Source organism: Oryctolagus cuniculus, chromosome 10, assembly GCF_964237555.1.
Source record: "Oryctolagus cuniculus chromosome 10, mOryCun1.1, whole genome shotgun sequence".
In the NCBI taxonomy this organism is placed as follows: Eukaryota; Metazoa; Chordata; class Mammalia; order Lagomorpha; family Leporidae; genus Oryctolagus; species Oryctolagus cuniculus.
The window spans coordinates 74,638,824-74,661,172 of record NC_091441.1 but is presented as its reverse complement, the minus strand read 5'-3'; the positions used below and the strand labels follow the sequence as shown (position 1 = coordinate 74,661,172).

Sequence of the window (22,349 nt, the reverse complement as noted above, 5' to 3'; positions counted from 1 at the left end):
CAATTATATCCTAGATGCACAGCTGAGAAGAGAGAGAGAGAGAGAGAGAGAGAGAGAGAGAAATACAACGCAGACTCATACGTTTCAGAGCTTATCCTGTAGTTGCCGGGCAGTACAATGAGGCTGTGCAGAATGACAGCAGCAGCTTGGTAACCTTGAGCTTAGGTTGAACTGCCCATGTGGAAGCAGGAGATAAGGTCTTGGTTCCAGGAACAGGCCATTTGTAAATAAGACCTTCTGCATATATCTTGCATCCTGAAAAGGCTGTACTGCTGGTGAACGCCAGAGAAAGGACATAGAGTGGGTCTGTCCTTCTGTTTCTCACTGGAATAAGGCTGTGATAGGATTAGCAAGAGTGGTGGAAATGGACGGTATATCCGCCATGAACTCAATCTGTTAGGTCTGTATCTCCAACAGCTTGGAGTTTTATATTTACTTAATATATAGTCAATTCTTCTTGTCTATGGATTTCATGCCTGACAGTTTCCCTATTCATTAAAATTCATCTGTGACCTCAGAATCAATACTGGTAGCACTTTTCACGCCATTCCCCATGTACGTAGTGATGAAAACTGAGGGTCTCCTGATGGCATGTTCCCAGCTGAGCAAAATGATGTCTGTCTTGTTTCAGATCTCATGCTGTGTGAAAGCGTCCTTTCCGCCATACACATAGTGCCAACTTTTTCATGTATTTCTGCTTTCTATGGGCGATTTCTCTGTTTACAATGGCTCCCAAGTGTGATGCTGAAGTGCTATCTAGTCTTGCTCCACGCAAGAAGGCCGTGGTGTGTGCTATGGAGAAAATGCAGGTGCTAAATAAGCTTCATACAGGCTCGAGCTCCTGTGCAGCTGGCTGTGAGGTCAATGTTTATGAATCATAATATATAGGTGTCTCTAAACAGAAACACACATAAAACACAGTCCTGTACTATTTGGTTGATGAAATGTTGTGAGGTTCACAGAAACTGCATCTCATATTTCCCGCAATAGCAATGGTTCAGTATTCATTAATTCAGGATTAGTGGTGACTTCTTAGAACATAACTACCATGAATAATGAAAATCAATGGTATATGACAGGTGACATCCAACCAAGATACTAACATAACATGGGTCTGCAGTTGGTTATACACCTGAGGTTCATGGCAGCAACTGTAACAGTGGCTGGGTAGGGATACTTCTGTATCCCAGGCTTACAAGTCTCTAAGGTTAGCACAGGTAAGCACAGGTAAGCGGGAACTCTGCTAAAGACCAAATTCACATCGACAGCCAAAACAGACATAAAATATTAATTCCAAAGGAGAGCCAGCAGCAAATCTGCAAATCGGGTAAACACTTGCAACATCCTATGCTAATAGAATAAAACTAAAGAGAAGAGGATCAAACATTAAGAAACCAAAGGAATACTCTCCTTAAAGGACAGGGACAAATGAAAAAGAACCAGTTAAAATGTCTAGACATGAAAGAGATAATCTCTGAAAATTCAAACGGCAGTTTAACAACAAATGTGGGAGAGTTAATTAACAAAGCACAGGCTATAACTGAGAAGGTAACTCTGAAGAGTGCAAAAAGATGCAGCATGGAAAACAGGGGAAGTTCAAAGAAAGAAGGAAAGACAGGTTAAAAGAAAGGAAAGGGACAATAAGAAAACTTAAAATAGATTTATTCAACAGAAAAAACAGGACGACTAGAACAGGCACATGGAAAAAGCAAAAGAAAAACTAAGTGCTCAAAAATACCCAGAGTTCCTATTAAGTACATATGTCAAGAACCACACACCAGAATCACATAAAAATGACAGTATCTTTCTCTTATAGAGTATGCAGTACAATCTAAGCACTGTTCCAGGAGCTTGGCATTTAGTAGTTCATTTAATCCTCAAAGCTAATGAGATAAATTCAGTTATTCTGGGTTTATAAAGCACCCAAGTTATACAGCAGTTCAGAATCTGTCCAAAAACACATGGCTGGTGAGTAGTGGAAGCTGGATACAAACTCAGAATGTCTGCATCCAATGTCTGTGCTTTTAACACTGCACTTTATTAAAAGTAGCTTCTGATGAATAAGGGTAAATTAAATACCCTTTCAGATGAAAGAGGAAAACATGAAAAACTAAACAGTGCTGAGCACCAAAAGGAATTCAATGGAAGGATTTCTAAAAGATGCAATTCTCCATGAATGAAAATGACCCCAGGTACAAGAGGAAATGCTGACCAAAGAGAAGAGTAAACATAAGAGTGAATCTAAACCCAAACCGATTTTGTGCAACATCAAGAAGGATCTATGGAAAAAGAACCACGCGTCTAATTTCTCTCTCACCAGTGAAAAATCTCCCAAACTGGGACTTATTTGCTCTGAGAGATATTTTATGAAGGTATAAACCCACGAGATAGGACAATAAAAGAAAAGAGTACACATTTGGACATAGGAAAACAAATGTGATGGTGCTAAAGGGTTTGGCGTAATGGAGAAAAATGACGCCTAAGCTCACAGTGTAGAAAGCTTCACAGTGATCTATGTATGGGCAGAATCCTCAGTGGCACAGCACTGGAAGGAACGGAGGGAGGGATACACAAACGCGGAGTGTTAAACAGCACCTACCCATCCAGAGACCCCGCCCCACCCGCACCGCCTTGTGGGTGCCACATTCCACACAAGAAGAGCAAAGTTTTATTCTCAGAAGAAGGGGGACCAGAGCAGGTCCGGACTCGAGGTGACCAGGTGCATTGTGTGAAGGACCTCACAGGGCCTTGTGAGCAGACGTGAGCTAAATGCAGATGAATTGCAGTTCACCCCCAGCTCTTCTTCGAGACAGCTGCTGGAGGCTTATGCCCTTAAAGAAGAAAACTGGAATCCGACCTTCTCCAAAGGGAAGGGCTGAACATTAGCTGAGACCCATCAAAATGAGCCAGAGAACACTGAACCTCACAACGACACTCTGCTCACGCCCTTCATTAGCTTTTAGCTTCCCAGCCTGAAGTGTGAACCAACAACCAAATATTACCAAGTATATGAAAAAAAAAAACTCATTTGAAAGACAGAAGCAAATTAACTCAACACAGAAATAAATCCACTTCGAAAAAAAAAACAGTGTCTGTATGGGGAAAGAAAATGTAAATGCAAAAGCTGTCATTCATATCTTCATGTGGATATGAGATGATTACAACTACTGCAGAAGAGTAAGACGTAAATCGTAAAACCATTACAGCAGGTATTAAAACTCAGCAGGAGTGTTCAAAGACAGGGCTGTAGTAGGCTACCAAGAGGCAGAGATAAAGGCCAAAGAGAAGGAAATGGAACAGAATGGAGCAATGGGGAAGGACAGGGTTGACAGGATAGATCCAATCTGGGTGGTTGGAGATCAAGTACTGACAGATGTGAAATAGAAGACAGAAAAAACCAGAAATCAGAAATTAGAAGACTCACGTTTTGAAAGTATACAGAAGCAGAGAGTACACAGGATGGCCGCTCAAATTTAACCCATCACAGATCAAGTCACAGAGAAACTCCGTAAGACAAGGGACAGAGAGAAAAGACTTTAAAAGTGTCCCTAGAGAATAGCAGACCTTTCTATAGTGACACAGAGGATGGCATCAGACTTCTGCACAACCCTACAAGCTGCTTACAGGAGAACCAGCTCCATCATGTTCTACAGGAACAAGACTCCTAACCTTGTATGCACACAGGGCCAGCTCTCTCACTTACATGCACCAGAATCATAACGTTAGGGCACGTGATCCACACAATCACAGATGTCATTCATCCCTTCTTAGGATGCTTGAGGACACAGTGCTCCAAACAACGAACACTTTGTATGAGGAAGATGTGGGATACGGGGAATAGGCGGTACCCATGGCAGAGATTTGGAGGGAATGCCATCGTGATGCTGAGTGGCGAAACCAGGAATGGCATCGGCAAAGAATACCAGTCTACACTGTGGCATTGACAAAGCCTCCAGCCACATAATTCCCACAGAAGCTTCACCTCAGAGCCTATCTGCTGCATCTGAGCATCAGAAAACTGGACAAAATTTTAGATGACTTACATATAAGACCACAGATAATTAAGAAGTAAACAAATACATATAAATAAGAGTACTAACTCTGGAAAAAAGTTATAGTCATAAAAGTAAAAATAATCAGAATTAGAGTTTCCTATACAACTCACCTCGGAATACTGTTTACAGAGTAAGAATCTTCTAAACACTGAATACTGAACTAACAAATGATGTACCCATAGACATTTTCAATTATCAACCAGCTCCAGTCTCCTACCCAGTCCACAGTGTCAGACAGGGGCAGGCTCAAATGTCCCTTCTCTATGGGAGTTTGAATTGGGGCTGGGCTGGGACACAGCCTGACTTGTAACCATTAGGATACTAGCCAGTCAAATATATCAGTGGAATATAATGTTCAACTGACTGCTTTTAATTTTGGTGTTTTTTTTTTTTTTTACAATTACAACTTTCAAAAGGCTGTTTTTCTTACACCTCATAATGATGCACCCTCACATGGCCAGGAATAATGCTTCAAATAAAACAGGCAAGAAGTGGCAATGTATGCAAATTATTCAGAAAACTGAAGTAAATATCAAAATAGTGAAAAACTTGAAATAGTCTATTGTAGAGAAGGAAAGAGGATATAGACAAAAGCCTGGTGTTTTCTTTAAGAATAAAAAAAATGTAGAAGTTCGTACTTGCTCATATTATTTTGGCTATGAAAGAAAAAAGCAGAAAATAAAAGCAATATGAGCAATAACGTCTAATTCATAAGGCTACAAAGTTAAAAATATTGTACAACACTAACAGGATTCTGGAGGTGGGATATTTAGTTTAGCATACTGTAAACTTGTTTTTGAATAATTTTTTATTAAACATATATCCTACAATTTCTAGGGCAATTTATGTAAGACAGAATGTATAACCTCCAATGTTTTATAGGGGTAAAGAAATTCTTACCAATCCAAATGAAGGGAAGAAAGTAGAAAACACAAATAAAAAAACAAATGAGTATGACTACAGCAATACTGATATAGTAACATCTAAACTACAAGGGAGAATGTTCTGTGATGTGTGTTTGGTCTAGAGTTAAGGCACCATTTATCACATCCCATGTTGGAATGTCTGGGTTCAAGTGCCAGCAGCTCTCCTGACTCTAGCTTCCTCTACTGTGCACCCTCAGAGGCAGCAGGTGATGGCCCAAGTACTTGGGTCCCTGCCACCCACATGGGAGACTTGCATTGAGTTCCCTGCTGTTGGCTTCCGCATTACCCAGCCCTGGCCACTGCAGGCATTCTTCAGGCATTTAGGGAGTGAGGAGTTAACCAGCAGATGGGAGTTTCTGTCTCTCTGTCTCTGTCTCTGTCTCTGTCTCTCTGTCTCTTTCTCTTTCTCTGTCTCTCTCTCTCTCTCTCTCTCTCTGTTTCTACCTCTCCCCTCCTCTGCCTCTTCCTCCTCTCCCTCCTCCTCCTCTTCCTCCTCCCCCTCCTCCTCCTCCTCCTGCTTCTGCCTCTAAAATAATTTTATAAATAAGTAAATAAATGAACAACCAGTGTTGCAGGGTAGTTGGTAAAGCCACCACTTGTAATGCTGGCATCCCACATGGGCACCCATTTGTGTCCTGGCCACTCTACTTCTGATCCAGCTCCCTGCTAATGGCCTGGGAAAAACCAGTGGAAGATAGCCCAAGCACTTGGGAACAACAATATGGGTAAAAGTAAAATGAGGGAAATAAGAGATTCAAAATCAAGAAGCAAAAATGAATCAAAAGACTCAAAAATGAAGAGTGATAACCAAGTTCTAACAAATTTGATTTAAAAAGAGTATCAGAAATATTTATAATGAAACAGGGGATGTATGTCCAGATAAATTAGAAATTAGAAAAGTAAGTTTTAAAATTTTATTTATATTCATTTTGTATTTGAAAGGCTGAGAGACAACTTATTGCCAACACATCAGGAAAAAAAATAAAATATATGGAATTCTAAGAATAAAATACAATTTATCACAGAAAGACAGTATGATGAATCCTATAACTGCTGATTACATTCAATCAATAATTAAAATATTTCCTCAAAGGAAACTCTTAGTGTAGGGTTAATCTTATGAGCATAAAATTAACAGACAACTGACCTTTGTAAAAAATAAGAATGAGAAAGGGAGAGGGAGGAAGAAGAAGGGTGGCAGCACGGTGGGAGGGAGGTAGGAGGCAAGAAGCACCAAGTTCCCAAATTTGTATTTATTAAATGCATGAAGTTTGTCATCCTTAAATAAAATTTAAAAATATGTAACAATTAAAAAAAGTAAATAAATCTTAAGAAAATTAAGGAAACTCCAGGCTATTCAGATACCAAAGTCAGAAAAGGATAGTATGGGAAGAGAAAAATAAAATAGTCAAGGAGTCATATGAATATATGGAAACAAAACCCAATAAATTCACAAGCACGAATGCCTATTGAGAGGGGTGAGGGAGAGAGGGAGGTCATGGGGTAAGTTACCAGGAGGGTTAACCGTCTTAGGATATTTGCAGTCTTGTAAGAAGCGGTGCCTACACAGACATTCCTTATACTTTTCACCACACCATTTGTCCATCTGATGTAATTCATGGCTCAAAAGTGGTTAAAATAAAAACACTTTAATTAAAACTAATTATTACCAAAGCAATCAAATTTGGGTCATTGAACCTTCTGTGGCTGTAATTAGGCAACTGATAAAAACATCTCCAAATATATTAATAGGGCCCGGTGCTGTGGTACAGTGGGTTTATGCCCAGGCCTGAACCGCCGGCATGCCATTTGGGCCCCCCTTTGAGACCCGGCTGCTCCACTTTCGATCCAGCTCTCTGCTGTGGCCTGAAAATGCAGTAGAAGATGGCCCACATCCTCGGGCCCCTGCACCCGAGTGGGAGACCCGGAAGAAGTTCCTGGCTCCTGGCTTTGGATCAGCGCAGCTCTGGCCATTGTGGCCAATTAGGGAGTGAACCATTGGATGGAAGATCTCTCGATCTCTCTGCTTCTTCTTCTCTCTCTCTCTCTCTCTCTCTCTCTGCCTCTCCTCTCTCTGTAACTCTGACTTTCAAATAAATAAATAAATCTTTTTAAAAAATATTAATATACTAAATAAGCACCAAAACTTACATGCAAATAACGTAATTGAAAATGGCGGAGCAAATGTTTACAGCTCAAGCATTGCATCACCTTGTGTATTTCTTTTTTTTTTTTTTTTTTTTTTTTTTGACAGGCAGAGTGGATAGTGAGAGAGAGAGCGACAGAGAGAAAGGTCTTCTTTTTTGCCGTTGGTTCACACTCCAATGGCTGCCACGGCCGGTGTGCTGCGGCCGGTGTACCAGGTGTACCACGCTCATCCAAAGCCAGGAGCCAAGTGCTTCTCCTGGTCTCCCATGCGGGTGCAGGGCCCAAGGACTTAGGATCCTCCACTGCACTCCCGGGCCAGAGCAGAGGGTTGGCATGGAAGAGGGGCAACCAGGACAGAATCTGGCGCCCCAATGGGGACTAGAACCCAGTGTCCTGGCGCCGCAGGCAGAGGATTAGCCTATTGAGCTGCGGTGCCGGCCCATCTTGTGTATTTTTTTCCCTCCTTAGAGCCTGTGACTATCCCAGAAAAAATCTATTAAAAGGCACTGGAAATGTCTACAGAAGGCAGCATTCTTCAGTAAAGGGCCTTTTCACTTTCATTTTATTACAACACTACTTTCAAGCAACCTGGAAATTAAGATAAATTTCTTTACATTTTCACTAGTGTTAAAAGTGGTGGGTTGACCCTACTTTGATTTATACATTTATATATAAAATACAAAGTAGTACTTTCTCCATGGCTATTGGAAATGAAGTATTCTTAGGCATGCAAACAAAAACAGTCAAGAGAGGAGGCATAGCTATACTGAAAAATCAGAGAGAACATTTTCAGTGACAATTCTTAGCCATCTTTGTGCCTGTAGGAAAGATAATGATTCCTTCGAACTGGAGTCATGAGCATCCTCTCAAAATAAGGGTCCCTATCCCGATCCTTTCTTTCCATATTAAATTCCTTCAAAGTTACCAAGTGAAAGCCATGTTTAATAATTATTAAATATATTCTACTCTTGCTAATTTCTTTGGTTCCATCAAACAGAAATCAATATCTCAACATAAGAATTAAAAAAAAAAAAAAAACATTTGGGGGCAGGTGCTTGGTGCAGCAATTAAGATCTCACTTGGCCTGCCCATATCTCATATTAGGGTTCCAGTCCCTGAGCCCCAGAACCAACTCTGATTCTGATTACAGCTTCCTGCTAATGTATACTCTGAGAGGCAACAGGTGATGGGTCAAATGCTCAGGTCCCTGCCACCCACAGGAGAAACCCAGATTGAGTTCCTGGCTCCCAGCTTCAAGCTGGCTCAGCTCCAGCTGTCCCAGGCCTTTGGGAAATGAACCAGTATATGGAAAATCTGTCTTTCTGCATCTGAAGGAAAATCTCCATTAGTCCCTTTCAGTCTTTCTCTGTACCTATCTCTGCCTTTCAAATAAATTTAAAAGACCTAAAAAAAAAATCTGTACCTTTCCAGTCCAACATGATATCAGGCTAAGAATGTTCAATGTTGTCTCTTGAAATTTCTAAATAAAACACTTAGGACACTTAGGAAAATACCAAAAAAAGTAAATAAAACACATAAAACCAAATTATCTTACTGTACACTAGCACTGCTAAGCAACCTAATGCTCAGTATAGGAAGAATCAAAACTTACAAAGCAGATAAAAACAGATTGAGGTTTTTTTTTTTTAATTTTTATTTATTTATTTATTTTTTGCCAGGCAGAGTGGACAGTGAGAGCGGGACAGAGAGAAAGGTCTTCCTTCCTTTTACCGTTGGTTCACCCTCCAATGGCTGCCACGGCCAGTGCACCACGCTGATCCGAAGCCAGGAGCCAGGTGTTTCTCCTGGTCTCCCATGCAGGTGCAGGGCCCAAGGACTTGGGCCATCCTCCACTGCACTCCCGGGCCAGAGCAGAGAGCTGGCCTGGAAGAGGGGCAACCGGGACAGAATCCGGCGCCCCGACCGGGACTAGAACCTGGTGTCCCGGCGCTGCAGGCAGAGGATTACCCTATTGAGCCGCGGCACAGGCCCAGATTGAGGTTTTAAAATCAAGGGAATAAATGGTGATTTTGAGTTTGTTTTTTTTTTTTTTTGAGAAGTAAATCACAATAAAGATAGGAAAACATCTTGTACTTCCATAGCCACAACTCTCTTATACTCTTGATAGAGTGCACACTAAATCAGATACTCAAAGATGGTATTAAGCAAAGAAAATGACTTTTGCTGGGAGAGGGATCCACTGTGGGCTCTAAGCTCCCTTGCAACTATTCCTGGCTGTGCCAAGAACATGAAGTCCAACGGCTCTTTATGGGCCCGTTTCTTGTGTGAGATGCGTTCACAGGGAGCAGCCTCCTGGGATAAAGTCATGTCTCCCTTGAAGACAAAAGACCAGGCTTCCTTACTGTTTAATCTAAGAGACACAGCACCTCCAGTCTTGGCACTCCTCGGCGTTGGCTGCAGCATCATTCTGCTCATATCCATCTCCCTGTGGGACTTGGGCCCAAGGGGAATTGAATCAAACATGCTCACATTCTTACTGCTGGCTGTTCTTAGAGTCATAAAGAGTGAAATCCCACTGCTGACCCAACAATGGTGTCCCACTCTGCTTATAAAGCACTGGCCAGGAACAAGGGGGGCAGTCTAGAAGGGCTGCAAAATAAGTTTGGAAGCATTTTCCATACAATACTCTCCAGGAGGGGCTGGTTAAGGAAAATCATGTAATGCAATGACACTGCTGCCCATAGTACAGGGTAGGAAGAATCTGTCGTAGCAAAGGATCACTACATGAAAGGAGTGACATTTTTGCTAAAAGACACCTGGAAACAGGGAATGAGTCTGGGAACTACATCTCTTCCTATAGATCAGAGGAGACACTGATAGCTGCACAAAACAAAGCAAGAAGGGCCAGGGCAGTCCACCACCACCATCTGTTGACAAATGCCAGGTTTGGGCACAATTCATTTTGGAACCTATTGAAAATGTGTCAGGATAAAAATGGAAACACCAAATGAAAGTAGTGGAGGGAAGCCTGCCTCTGAGATGGAAAATAACATTTCAGAAAACTGACTGTATCTTCAAAAGATTCATAGGAACGAACAGGCTGAGATGAAGCGAATTTCAAGAAATACCATACAAACACACACGAAATCCAATAAATAGTCAGTGTCTTTTTAAAATATTAATATATAACATAAAACTAAAAGAGAAATTCCCCTGAATTATATATGATATTGTCTACATATTATGAGAGAATATTTTAAGGTACAAGCAAAGTAAATTACAATATATCTAAACTTAGCAATTTGCTGGAAATATGTAAGATTTAAACTAGAAAGGAAAAGGGGAAAAATCTCCAATATACAACCAAGTGAATCCCAAAATACAGGGGTGGTGGAGAACTCCCAGGAAGCAGAATTTAGTTGCGTCACAGACTTAATTTTAGCAGCACTAACATTAGAAGACAACATAGCACAGCACTCAGAGTTCTCTGCAGACAGTTTTGAGACTCGAAATGTATACTAACCAGAAGCATTTGCATACTTGAACCAATATAATGACATTCTATAAATGCAACCACACAAAACATGTTGCACTTTTATAATGCAACATATCACATGCTAAAAATGTTTTAAAATAAACTGAGAAATTAACAACAACAGAAAGAACAGGAAGAGGTCGGTACCTGATGTGAAAGCCAGGTAAAATACAGATACACCACGGTTTTAGCAACATTTTGGTCAAAAAGTATATTCACATACTCAACTGTCCATGAGGACAAAAATTTACATATATTTGTATATATGTGTCTGTGTATACATATATTTACTGTATATCAATATATATGCATTAATACATAATTTGTATATATATAATATGCATATTAAAATGCTACCATAACAACTTAAATGAATAAGTTTGGAAATAATACCAAAAACTGCAAGGTATTCACAAGGGGTAAAAATGAACTAAATTCACTGCTTAAACTAGATGGATTCGCCAGTGCCGCGGCTCACTAGGCTAATCCTCTGCCTGTGGCGCCAGCACCCCAGGTTCTAGTCCTGGTTGGGGCGCCGGGTTCTGTCCCGGTTGCTGCTCTTCCAGTCCAGCTCTCTGCTGTGGCACAGGAAGGCAGTGGAGGATGGCCCAAGTGCTTGGGCCCTGCACCCGCATGGAAGACCAGGAGAAGCACCTGGCTCCTGGCTTCGGATCAGCGCAGCGCGCTGGCCATAGCAGCCATTTAGGGGCTGAACCAACGGAAAAGGAAGACCTTTCTCTCTCTCTCTCTCTCTCTCTCTCTCTCACTGTCTAACGCTACCTGTCAAGAAAAAAAAAAAAAAAAAGATGGACTCTGAAAAAATAATTTTAAATTCTACTTGAGAAATATACAAAAAGTGCTTTAGTAAAACTAAGGGAATTAATTGTGTCATGTAAACATACAGCTTCCAAAATAAACAAAGAAAGCACAAGTAAAAAAAATACTATGCATACAGGGTGAAAAAGAAAACAGAAAAAGATCAAGTAAATAGGAAAGCAGAACATGAAGAAAACCAAGGCAGGAGCAAAGCCAACTGCTGCCCTTGGAAAAACAAAAAATAAATAAGCTCTGCATTAATGACACACCACTAATTTAATAAGAGTTTATGAAGAGGGGCTGGCACTGTGGCACACTGGGTTAAGACCCTGGCCTGAAGCGCCAGCATCCCATATGGGTGCCGGTTCTAGTCCCTGCTGCTCCACTTCTGATCCGACTCTCTGCTATGGCCTGGGAAATCAGCAGAAGATGGCCCCCATCCTTGGGCCCCTGCACCTGCATGGGAGAGCCAGAAGAACCTTCTGGCTCCTGGCTCCTGGCTTCAGATCGGCCAGTTCTGGCCGTTGAGGCCAATTGGGGAGTGACCAGCAGATGGAAGACCTCTCTCTCTTTCTCTCTCTCTCTCTCTGCCTCTCCTCTCTCCGTGTAACTCTGACTTTCAAATAAAATAAATAAATCTTAAAAAAAAAGAGTTTATGAGGGAGCAGAGACAGAATCCTACCACATCATAAGACCATATACACTGCAAATACTGAATTAGTGAGGTATCAAGAGCTAAGAAGAATCTTAGAACCAAGGACCCAAAGCATGCTTATACACAAAATGTACAGCAAAAACAAAGGGACAGAGGGTAACAGAAAGAAACTAAAGCAGAAAACAGGCATCGGTAAAAACTAAGCTGGGCTCTGGTTCCAATCCCAAATGCCCTGGAGAAAGAAAGTGATTCTTTCTGGGCATGTGTTCACCCACGTCCAATTACCCTGACAAACACGGCTCCCGGGCCCAGGCCTCAGCGGAGGCTGCGCTGAAGGTCATCTGTTAGGTACAGCACCCCAAGGAGGTCAACACTCTGTCGCCACGTGCGTTACCTTCTTCTTCTGCTCACTGTGTTTCTTTTTCAATACATTCATGTTTGTCAGATGTAATTCTCTGATTTAAATGTTCTTTAAGAGCAAAGACCATGTCTGACAATTCTTTCACGTTCTTTTCAGTTCTAGCTCAGTGCAAAGCACAGAATAGCTACTTAATAAAAACTGGTTCTTTGTCAGTAAATGGAAACCTTACATAACAGTAAAACAGCACACACACACATGAATGTATGCACTTTTAAATTTCTGGTTTGTTCATTATACCCAGGTCCAAAAATCATATTGAATTGTTTTCTAAACATATTTATTGAATTAATAAAATCCATGTATTTTTCTGAAATAAAAAATGACAAAACAAGTGATATATTTTAAAATGCTGATTTTGCTAAAGGTATGAACATAAACTTACAGGCAAACTGGAGTTTAGCTTCTCTGCTGACAATTGTTCCAAGTGAGTTTGTTGCAAAGCACTGGTAGCTTCCTGTATCCCAGTTTCTGTTGGGGTTAATAACCACAAGATTTCCTCCATTCAGCTTATAACGATGTTCCATACTCATATCAATATCACTTCCATTCAGCTGCCATCTGTAAAACAAATGTCAAAGTTTTCCCATTCTGAGTATGTGTAAATTTAAAGAATACACGAGAAGGGTGGAGCTGGGCTTAGCAATTAAGATACTGCATGGTACCCTGTATCCTACATCAGAGTACCTGGATTTGAGTCCTGACTCTACTTTCAATTCCAGCTTCCCGCTAATGAGCACCCAGGGAGGTCATGACCTTCCTGCCAGGGAGGTCATAGCTCAGGTATTTGGGTCCCTGCCACCCACATGGGAGTCCCACATGGACTTCCTAGTGCCTGGCCCAGCCTCAGCTGTTGCAGGCTTTTGGGGAGCAGTGGATGAGGCTCACTCTCTTCCTCTCTGCCTTATAAATAAACTTTTAAAGTACAATTGTTTAAAAAACAAAATAAATAACACAACATAATCTCTTATAAATGAAAGGATATATATATGTATATATATATATTATTCAAACAGTTACATAAATGGAAGATAAAATGTGCCCACATATTCATCCAAAAAATGTTAAAGTACAGAAGAAAGTACAACAGAGGAGCATCTAGAAGTTAAAGATTTTTAAAGACTTTCTGAAGAGGCGCAAATAATTTTGTTTGTTCACCAAGGGAAAAATTAGGCTATGTCTGCACAACCAAAGATGAAGGCGAAAGTTGAGGTAATTATCTCAGATACTTCAGGCCAATCTCACGCTGACGATGAAGAGGGAAAGAGTGCATTTCTGTGATTTATCCAGACTGACTGGGCACATTTAATAAATTAATTGGATAAGTGCTCAACTATCCATTTCAATTTGTCTGGGTAAATATCTGTCCCTGAGGCATTCTGCACTTTTCAGAGCAATCACAGTGCTATTTACAAAATGGTACACTGTGGTACAGGGCTCTAACCACCACCTAGGGGGTCTGAAAAAGTCAGGGCAGTAACCCTAGAGCCATATTTAACCATGGGAAGCCAGAAGAAAGAAAGAACAAAGAAGCTGGCTTTTCAAGTTAAAAAACAAAAGTTTTTAAACAGTCAGTACGCTTGACACATCAAAGTAGACTTACTCTTTTTTATTTTAAAGGCGAGATTTCATTTAAGTTTTATTACTTTGAAAGGAAGAAAAAGAGAGAGAGAGAGAGAGAGAGAGAGAGAGAGAGAGAGAGAGAGACAACACACACAAAGAGAAGAATGAACTCCAATCCACTGCTACACTCCCACCAATGACGACAGCTGGGGATGCGAATGGTCAAAGCCAGGAGCCTGGAAGTCAATCTGTGTCTCTCACAGAGTGGCAGAGACCCAACCAACTACTGAGGCATCACATGCCACCTCCCAAGGCGCAAGCTGGAAGAAACTGCAATCAGAGCAGAGTTGGGACTCAAACGCAGTCATTCCAATAGGTGGCATGGGTATCACAAGAGGCAGTTTAACCACTGTGTCCTATGCCCACTTCTCTAATCCTACAATCTCAAGAATACATCACTGCATAAATGAAAGCACTCACCTCCTAAACAACTGTCCACTTTACAGATGAAGACTTTGATAAACCAGTTGTGTGAGTTGTGAACTGTCCCCAGCTATTAATTTGTGGACCAGGAGTACACTCATTTGAATTCTAACTCCATTAATGCCATGGGCCATCTAAAAATTCTTATGAATATGTAAAATATGTAGCCTGCACATATTATATAATGTGAAAGCATTTAAAAAGATAAAAACATCATCTTAAATGTAAGTGCATGAAGTTAAATGGAACATTATACAACTGTAAAAATAGATGCACTCAACAGAAATCTCTTAAAAATGGTAAATAAAAAACAAATTTAAAAATTAGTTTGGTGCCATTTTATGAAGTTTTAAAATACAGAAAGTAATTTTAAGGATGTAGTGAATGTATTTTGAAACATATGGATAAGTTCCTATGGAGAGAGGGTGGATGTGTTTATGGAGACCACACTGGAAAATGTATCATTTTTGGTTTGATTTCTTAAACTAAGAAGAGGCTATCTGAATATTCATTATTACACTTAATTGTATGTCTATAATATTTTCTGTATCTGAGATACTGCATAATAAAGTCTTAATGATTGGGGTATACTGTAAAGGAAATAGGTAAGCTCGTAAGTTTAGTCCCTACTGCTCAAAGTGGTACTTCTTTGCTCCTTTTAAAAATCAAGCATCTTTCATCTTTCTTCTTTTATTCACATATAAGTTTCCCAAGTCTAAAACAACAATTCTAAGGAGAGAGGGAAATGCAGTTCAGAGGAAAACATGAGGCCTTCTTTTCTTTTGAACTTAGAAGAATGGAATTAGAAAGAAATACAAAAATCTGTAACCTCTTTCTCATTTGTGGCAGATTGCTGCTGTAGGTTTATGCTTGGTTTGCTCTTTTCCAGGGAAAGCCATTTGGATGAACATCTTGGGTCATTTTTTCCTATTCTGACTCTGATTCTACAGTAAGAGTTTTAAAGTTGAACCATGAGGACTTACCAGCCGTCCCACATGTTATTTATCCGAAAGGTCTAGAGTTATGGAAACTCAGGGAACTGAAATAAAGGAAAACTGCTCACCCAGGTTCCATCTGAATACACTGCACTGTTGTTGATGCCCAACATCTTCTACAGATCCAAAAACTTACTACAGATGCAGAATCCGGGCCCTATCCCACATCTCCTGAATCCAAATATCTTAATGAGATCTCGAAGGATTGAGAAGAACTGATCTGAACAATCATGGACTGCCTACCGTAGACACGCACAGAAAATATGCCTCTTCATTCAGCCCATCTCATATTCAGCAACTCTCATTTAAAACAGCCTTCGTTCTCTCTTCCCCTTAGCCAGAGAAAAAGCATTTGTCAGGTACCCATACGTCAGGCAATATTCTAGATCCCAGGCTTCATGAAGCTTGTGTATTGGAAGAGTTTTCCCCCACCTGGTTTCCTAGCTCCTGTCTCTCCTTTGCCTACTCCCCAGGCCCCAGCCTGGTCTTTCATGTAACAGCAATAATGAAAACACACAGCATTCAGAAGCAAGTGTTCATGGGTTTATTATCTGGACTTATGCTCACGGGCTTTATGATCTCAGGCAAATTGCTTCACTCCCCTGAAGCTAAGTATTAACATATAAAGAGAAGAAGATGCCATCTCCCCAACACAGCTGTTCTACAGATTTATTTAGACAAAGAGTGCAAAGCTCCCAGCTCAGTACCTCTAAGGTGGGCATTTGACAAATGGGTGAATGCTCCTGTTAAGGTGGCAAGTGGCTCCAGCAAGGGCTGCAAACCTGTGTTGTCCCCTTTGCTTGGCTTTTACTCCATTTTCATCAAGCACCTGTTGGTTATATGCCGCCCGCTCAAGGCAATGCTTTTGGTCACCTCCTCTCCTGTGGAACACACTGGACCACATGCATACGGTTTGTTTGCATTTGTACCTGCCCTGAGAAGTCAGCAAAACGTGGGATGAGACACATGCTGCGCTTGACCGTTAAAGAATAAATCTGACAGTAAATCACAGGTGGGTGGGTTTAGTTTTTCAGGTGTAAATAGTTTGACAGTTACTAAGGGACTAAACGCTTGCAGTGGGAAAAGCTCTCAATTAAAACCAGGGGGAAATGTAGTTCAATTCACACGATGGAATAAAAGGCTCTTGTGACAAAAGGTATATGTTTCTGCTACCTACAATGTGCAGTTTCTATAGAAAAAAAAAAGAAAGCATTTTAACAAAGAATATTTACAGCCTGACAAAGCATGCCTGATGGTTTCATTTGAAAATTGTGTTTAGCTGATGAATAATTAAGGTACTATGGCTATATGGAAAATTGTAAAGATAAATAAAAATACGGGAAAGCACTTCTTGCCAATTTAGTAGCTGGAAAGATTTAAGAGACCATAAAGTCTGTAGGAAAATACTTTATTTCCATAAGCATCTACGATCTGAAAGCTATCATCTCGAAGTTTTGACTGAAGAACCAAATGGAAAAGATTTGCTCCATTTTGTATAATTGCTTTCACTCCCTTTAGCATGGTCTTCATCATATTGGAACAATCCCTAGACTCTTTCATACATGAAAAGGCAAAAATACTATCTTTTAAATATGTTTCTATTATACCAGAAGCTTTGTGTACTTGTTTCGGCAAGCTCTTCAGAACTAAGAGACACTTGAGATGCCATAAAACTGTTAATTTTCTTTTAACAAAGCAATATAATTATTTTTCTCCTTCCTAACACTATTCAACATTAAATGGAACTCATCCTCAGGTGATGAACGACTTCTCAATAGCTTATTAAACATTGATTGTTTTTTGTTTTGCTGAAAGCATGTAAACTCAAAAGGACTTTGTTTAAACTCTGAAATGTATATGTAATTCTGGACCTGGGCTTCCAAAGGTTATTTTATCATAAGAAAGAAAATAGCATACCTATGTTCTTCACCCCAAATATTCATCTTTTGGCCTGATTTCTAAGCATATCTGCTATTTTCATCTATATGATACATTCAAGCAAATAAAATCCATGCTCACCTCCTTTTTCCATAAATTAGGTGGCCAATGAATCTACAAATCAGATTCCTTTTCTTTGTTGAAAACCAATCCAATGGTCAGGATTCATGAACACAATATTTAAGTAGTAAAGTTTGCCAGGAAAATGACAAAGTGAGGTTATAAATCAGGATACTTTTAGAAACATACTGTCTTTTAGTTGTGCACACATTCATAACTCTTTTTTTTTTTGGACAGGCAGAGTGGACAGTGAGAGAGAGAGACAGAGAGAAAGGTCTTCCTTTGCCGTTGGTTCACCCTCCAATTGCCGCCGCGGCTGGCGTGCTGCGGCCGGCGCACCACGCTGATCTGAAGCCAGGAGCCAGGTGCTTCTCCTGGTCTCCCATGGGGTGCAGGGCCCAAGCACTTGGGCCATCCTCCACTGCACTCCCTGGCCACAGCAGAGAGCTGGCCTGGAAGAGGGGCAACCGGGCCAGAATCCGGCGCCCCAACCGGGACTAGAACCCGGTGTGCAGGCGCTGCAAGGCGGAGGATTAGCCTAGTGAGCCGCGGCGCCGGCCACATTCATAACTCTTTATGAACATCATTTCCATTTGATTATTTTTTCTAGCTCTTGCCTATATCCCTGCTGAACTATGGTCTTTTTACTTTTTACTTGAACTCTTTATGGAACACAGCATTAAGCCTTTGACTATAATGTAATTTAAAAATATCCTATCTCACAACTGAAGGAAGGAAGGAAGGAAGGAAGGAAGGAAAGGTAGACAGAAGGAAGGAGGGAAATATCATTATATTTTAAGAATGTATCTATGAACTAGGTTGAATCTGTTCTCTTTATGTTAATATCACATTAACATGCAAATTGACGAGAAAAAGTTACAGATTTCTACTTGTATCAAGAAATTGTAAAGTTCACCAGAAAACCTAAAATCAGAATGAAAACTTTTTGAAACATGGAAATTACTTCAAACTTCAAGAAATATATTTGCATACTCAAATTCCATTCCAAAAGGCTTAATGCAGTGATCTAGAGCAAAAGAAGACAGCCCCATGGCACTTGGGACTACGTACCCTACACTGCAATCGTAATAAATTTACATTTTGCTCCAGAAGCAGACTAACCTTGTAGCTTTAGCTCAGTGGTAAATGTCACAAGATTAAGCACCTTTGCATAATCATCATGTTGTAACACTCTTGAATGATCTTATAAGTTCACTGTCAGCCTTCAGTGTTCAAAGGCTCCTTCTACATGAATTAAAATTTGCTTTTAGAATCCACAAGTGAGGAATGCTTTATTATTCATAGTTCACAAATCTACTGATTCTCAGTCAATGAGCTCTCATTCCCAGCAGGTTCCTGAGGAGGTTCCTTGTAAATCTGTTTTTGGGCTGAAAACTAGAGATTCAAAGTCTGGGGTTACTGGCCTTTCTGACCCAATGTACATTCCCCACACAGCAGGGACACTGGGTAGGCAGGTAAACTGAACACAAGAAAATTGGGCCAAGCCTAACACAATAGGGTGCTGGAGTCTGTAGCACATTTCCACCTAAAAACAATTCAGTACAATTTCTTTTAGAAAGCTGTGTGCCCTTGGGCTAAAAGTCTTTGACTCCTTAGCATAAATCAGAAGGTGCCTGCCATAGGAGAGATTTCAAAACTGGTAGTTATTACTTCACCTGATGAAAGCTATAGTTGTTACTTTTAGGAAATAAACTAAAAAGGTATACAAATCATTGCTCTCCAATACAAAGAATATGCAAAGAAAAGACAATGAACAAGAATGAACATTTGGGTGTCTGTGTAGACACAAATTCATAGGAATTAAATCAGTCCAAAAAGCTTGGATTCTCAGAATTGAAAGGAACCTTTCAAAACAAATAAACTCCATTGGATGATAACTATTTCTTTTTTAAAAGATTTATTTATTTATTTGAAAGGCAGAGTAATAGAAAGAGAGGGAGGTAGAGACAGAGAGAGTTCTCCCCTCCATTTGGTTCACTCCCCACCATAGGAATCATACTTGGTTCATGGCAGGCAATCGTCAAAGTCTCCTGAATGAAGCCATCTAGTCCACTCCCTACCCTAACCACAACTAACTTCCATGATTCACTAGCTGTGATCATCTATGTTATCAATCAAAAATCTCAAAGGTGCATCATTAGTGTAACTTACCTTGCCAGCTATTATTTATTTCCCATACTAATTGTTATCAGATATGGCAACCATGTGTGGAAAATGATAGTAGTATGGAAAAGCAATAACGAATACGGATACACAGTTGTTATTAGTAAAAGCATCAGCCTCTAAACTGAGCCTTCCACTTGAACTTGGTAACAGGGTCAGGAAACATGACCCCTTGAAATTGAAACTAACAACACAAAATAAATTAGAAAACTTCAGGTAGTTTCAAAAACAATCCCAAGACCTAATTCAACCTGACAGTTGACTGTAAAATGTTATTGTCTTTTGCAACATCTACCCTATCAGACAAAACCTGGCCAAGAACACAGAAGTATAAACAATATTCTGGCAAAAAGCGAATGTCACACTTCAGATTTTAGAATAACGTAATAAAAAAGTGGGGGGTACTGGGGTGGGTATGAGAAATATGCCCAGCTAAACACTTGTTAAATCAACAGGCAATACTTTATTTGGGGGTTGACAGGAAAATTAGGAATTTAATCACAGAAGCAATTTGTGGTTTTAGATTCGGCTTTCAAGTTAATAAGCAAATGCATTTGTGTTCAAATGCAATGTTTGTTAATATGTTTACTGAAGTGATCAGAATAATTGCAGCCCTTGAAAGAATGAATGTTGAATTTGCATATTCAATACTTTATCCAAAAATAGCTAGTTAGGCTTCAGCAATAATTGCTGACGATACAGATGAGTTAAGTTGCGGATGCCGTGGTTTTTAAAAATTGAGTTTTTAAAAATGTGTTTTCTTACACAGATTCTCATTTCTCACTCATTGATAAATTTCAGACCTATATACATATAAATAAAAACAGAGATTAGAGCTACACTAGGATGAAAAACCACTGTTCAAGTTACACAATTACAACCTTGTTCCCATCCATCAGTGACCGTCTGAGAGAGTCATAGGAGATGTCAGCCTTCCCTGCACCCATTTCAGCTTTGTTCTGATCGCAGTGCCAGCTCCTGTGAAGAGGACACTCATCACATGACACTGGCCTGGCCAACTAGAACATTCCAGGTCTCAGGCCTTCCTGATTGGTTGAGCATGTGAATATGAACCAGCTGATCTAACTTGGGCTTGAAGAGTCAGCGCATAACTTTCCTCCTCACCCCAGAAAAATAAAAACACAAACTACAAACACAACAAAGTAGAACAGAAAAAGATATGATTTATCTCGTCACACCACCACGATTAATGTTGAAAATCCAAGCTTTCCATTTCTGCCAGTTGTTGACTGCTGACGGGATTAGCTCTGTTTTTATTTCATATTTTTCTGACACCATTATGTCACCAACAGGAAAGATGCCTTTGTTTTCCCATTGATATTATGATGAGGATATAAGGAAATCTGGATCTTTGTCATGTCGTGGCAATTAGTCTTAAAATGGAGCTAACAGATGTTTCTTATTCAAAATATAAGATTATGTTTTGAAACATAATCAGATTATGAAACAAAATAGATTATGTTTCTTATTCACAACATAAAAGTATCTGATGGGGCAGAAGTCTGGCCCAGAGGCTAAGAAGCTGCTAGAGGTGCCTGCATCCCGTATCAGAGGGCCTGAGTGTAAGCACTGCCTCTGCTTCTGATTCCAGCTGCCTGCTAATGTGCACCCTGGGAAGCAGCAGGTGATGGCTCCAGTGCTTGGGTACTGCCACCCACACAGGAGTCCTGGATTGGGTTCTGGGTTCCTGACTTCAGCCTGGAGTGGCCCTGGCTGCTGTGGACATGTGGGCTGTGAACAAGTGTAAGGAACCAGTAAGTTTGCTGTTTGTCTGTCTGTCTGTCTCTCTCTCTTTCAGGTTTTTATGCCTTTCAAATAAATAAATATATTTTAAAAAACACCGTCAGTATCCTACGGAATAAATTTTTTACTACTCTGACTTTGTGATTCTTGATTCCTAAAATGTGATACAGTTATAAATCGCATTTTTTTGTTTGACCCCTTGTTAACTTCATTCCACTTTGTTTTTTTATTTATTTGACAGGGAGAGTTATAGACAGTGTGAGAGAGACAGAGAGAAAGGTCTTCCTTCTGTTGGCTCACCCCCCAAATGGTTGCCACGGCCGGTGCGCTGCGCCGACCTGAAGCCAGGAGCCAGGTGCTTCTCCTGGTCTCCCATGCGGGTGCAGGGCCCAAGCACTTGGGCCATCCTCCACTGCCTTCCCAGGCCACAGCAGAGAGCTGGACTGGAAGAGGAGCAGCCGGGACTAGAACACGATGCCCATATGGGATGCCGGCGCCGCAGGCAGAGGATTAACCAAGTGAGCCATGGCGCCGGCCCCATTCCATTATTTTTTTTTTATCATGACACCAACTGAGCATTCGCCATTTCTAGGCAGTTGTAATGTAATGATGAAAGCACACTCTTCACCTTTCAGCGAGTTACAGCCTACCCAGCCAATCACATTGTATTTACAATAGAGATTGGCCGGAGTGCAAGGAATAGGCACAAGGTTGGAGCCTGGAATCTGGAGCTGAGGATACCAGGAAGGCTTCCTGCAAGAGGCAGCAGTGTCATCAGGTATCACACACCTGCTGTCTTCCTCTGCTTGCTCAAGCACTAGAGATATTCTTTACCTTTTCTATGTTTT

The 22,349-nt window shown here is 40.6% G+C and overlaps 1 protein-coding gene across 2 annotated transcripts in view; it reads right to left on the bottom strand.

The window, feature by feature from the left end:
- The window catches only part of CNTN3 (contactin 3), a 423,339-nt gene that overhangs the window by 247,286 nt on the left and 153,704 nt on the right, over window positions 1–22,349 (bottom strand). For both annotated transcript variants that reach the window (XM_051851466.2, XM_008260940.4), the window contains one exon: window positions 12,900–13,075. In XM_051851466.2, the coding sequence (XP_051707426.1) occupies window positions 12,900–13,075 (176 nt within the window). The remainder of the gene's footprint in view (window positions 1–12,899; window positions 13,076–22,349) is intronic.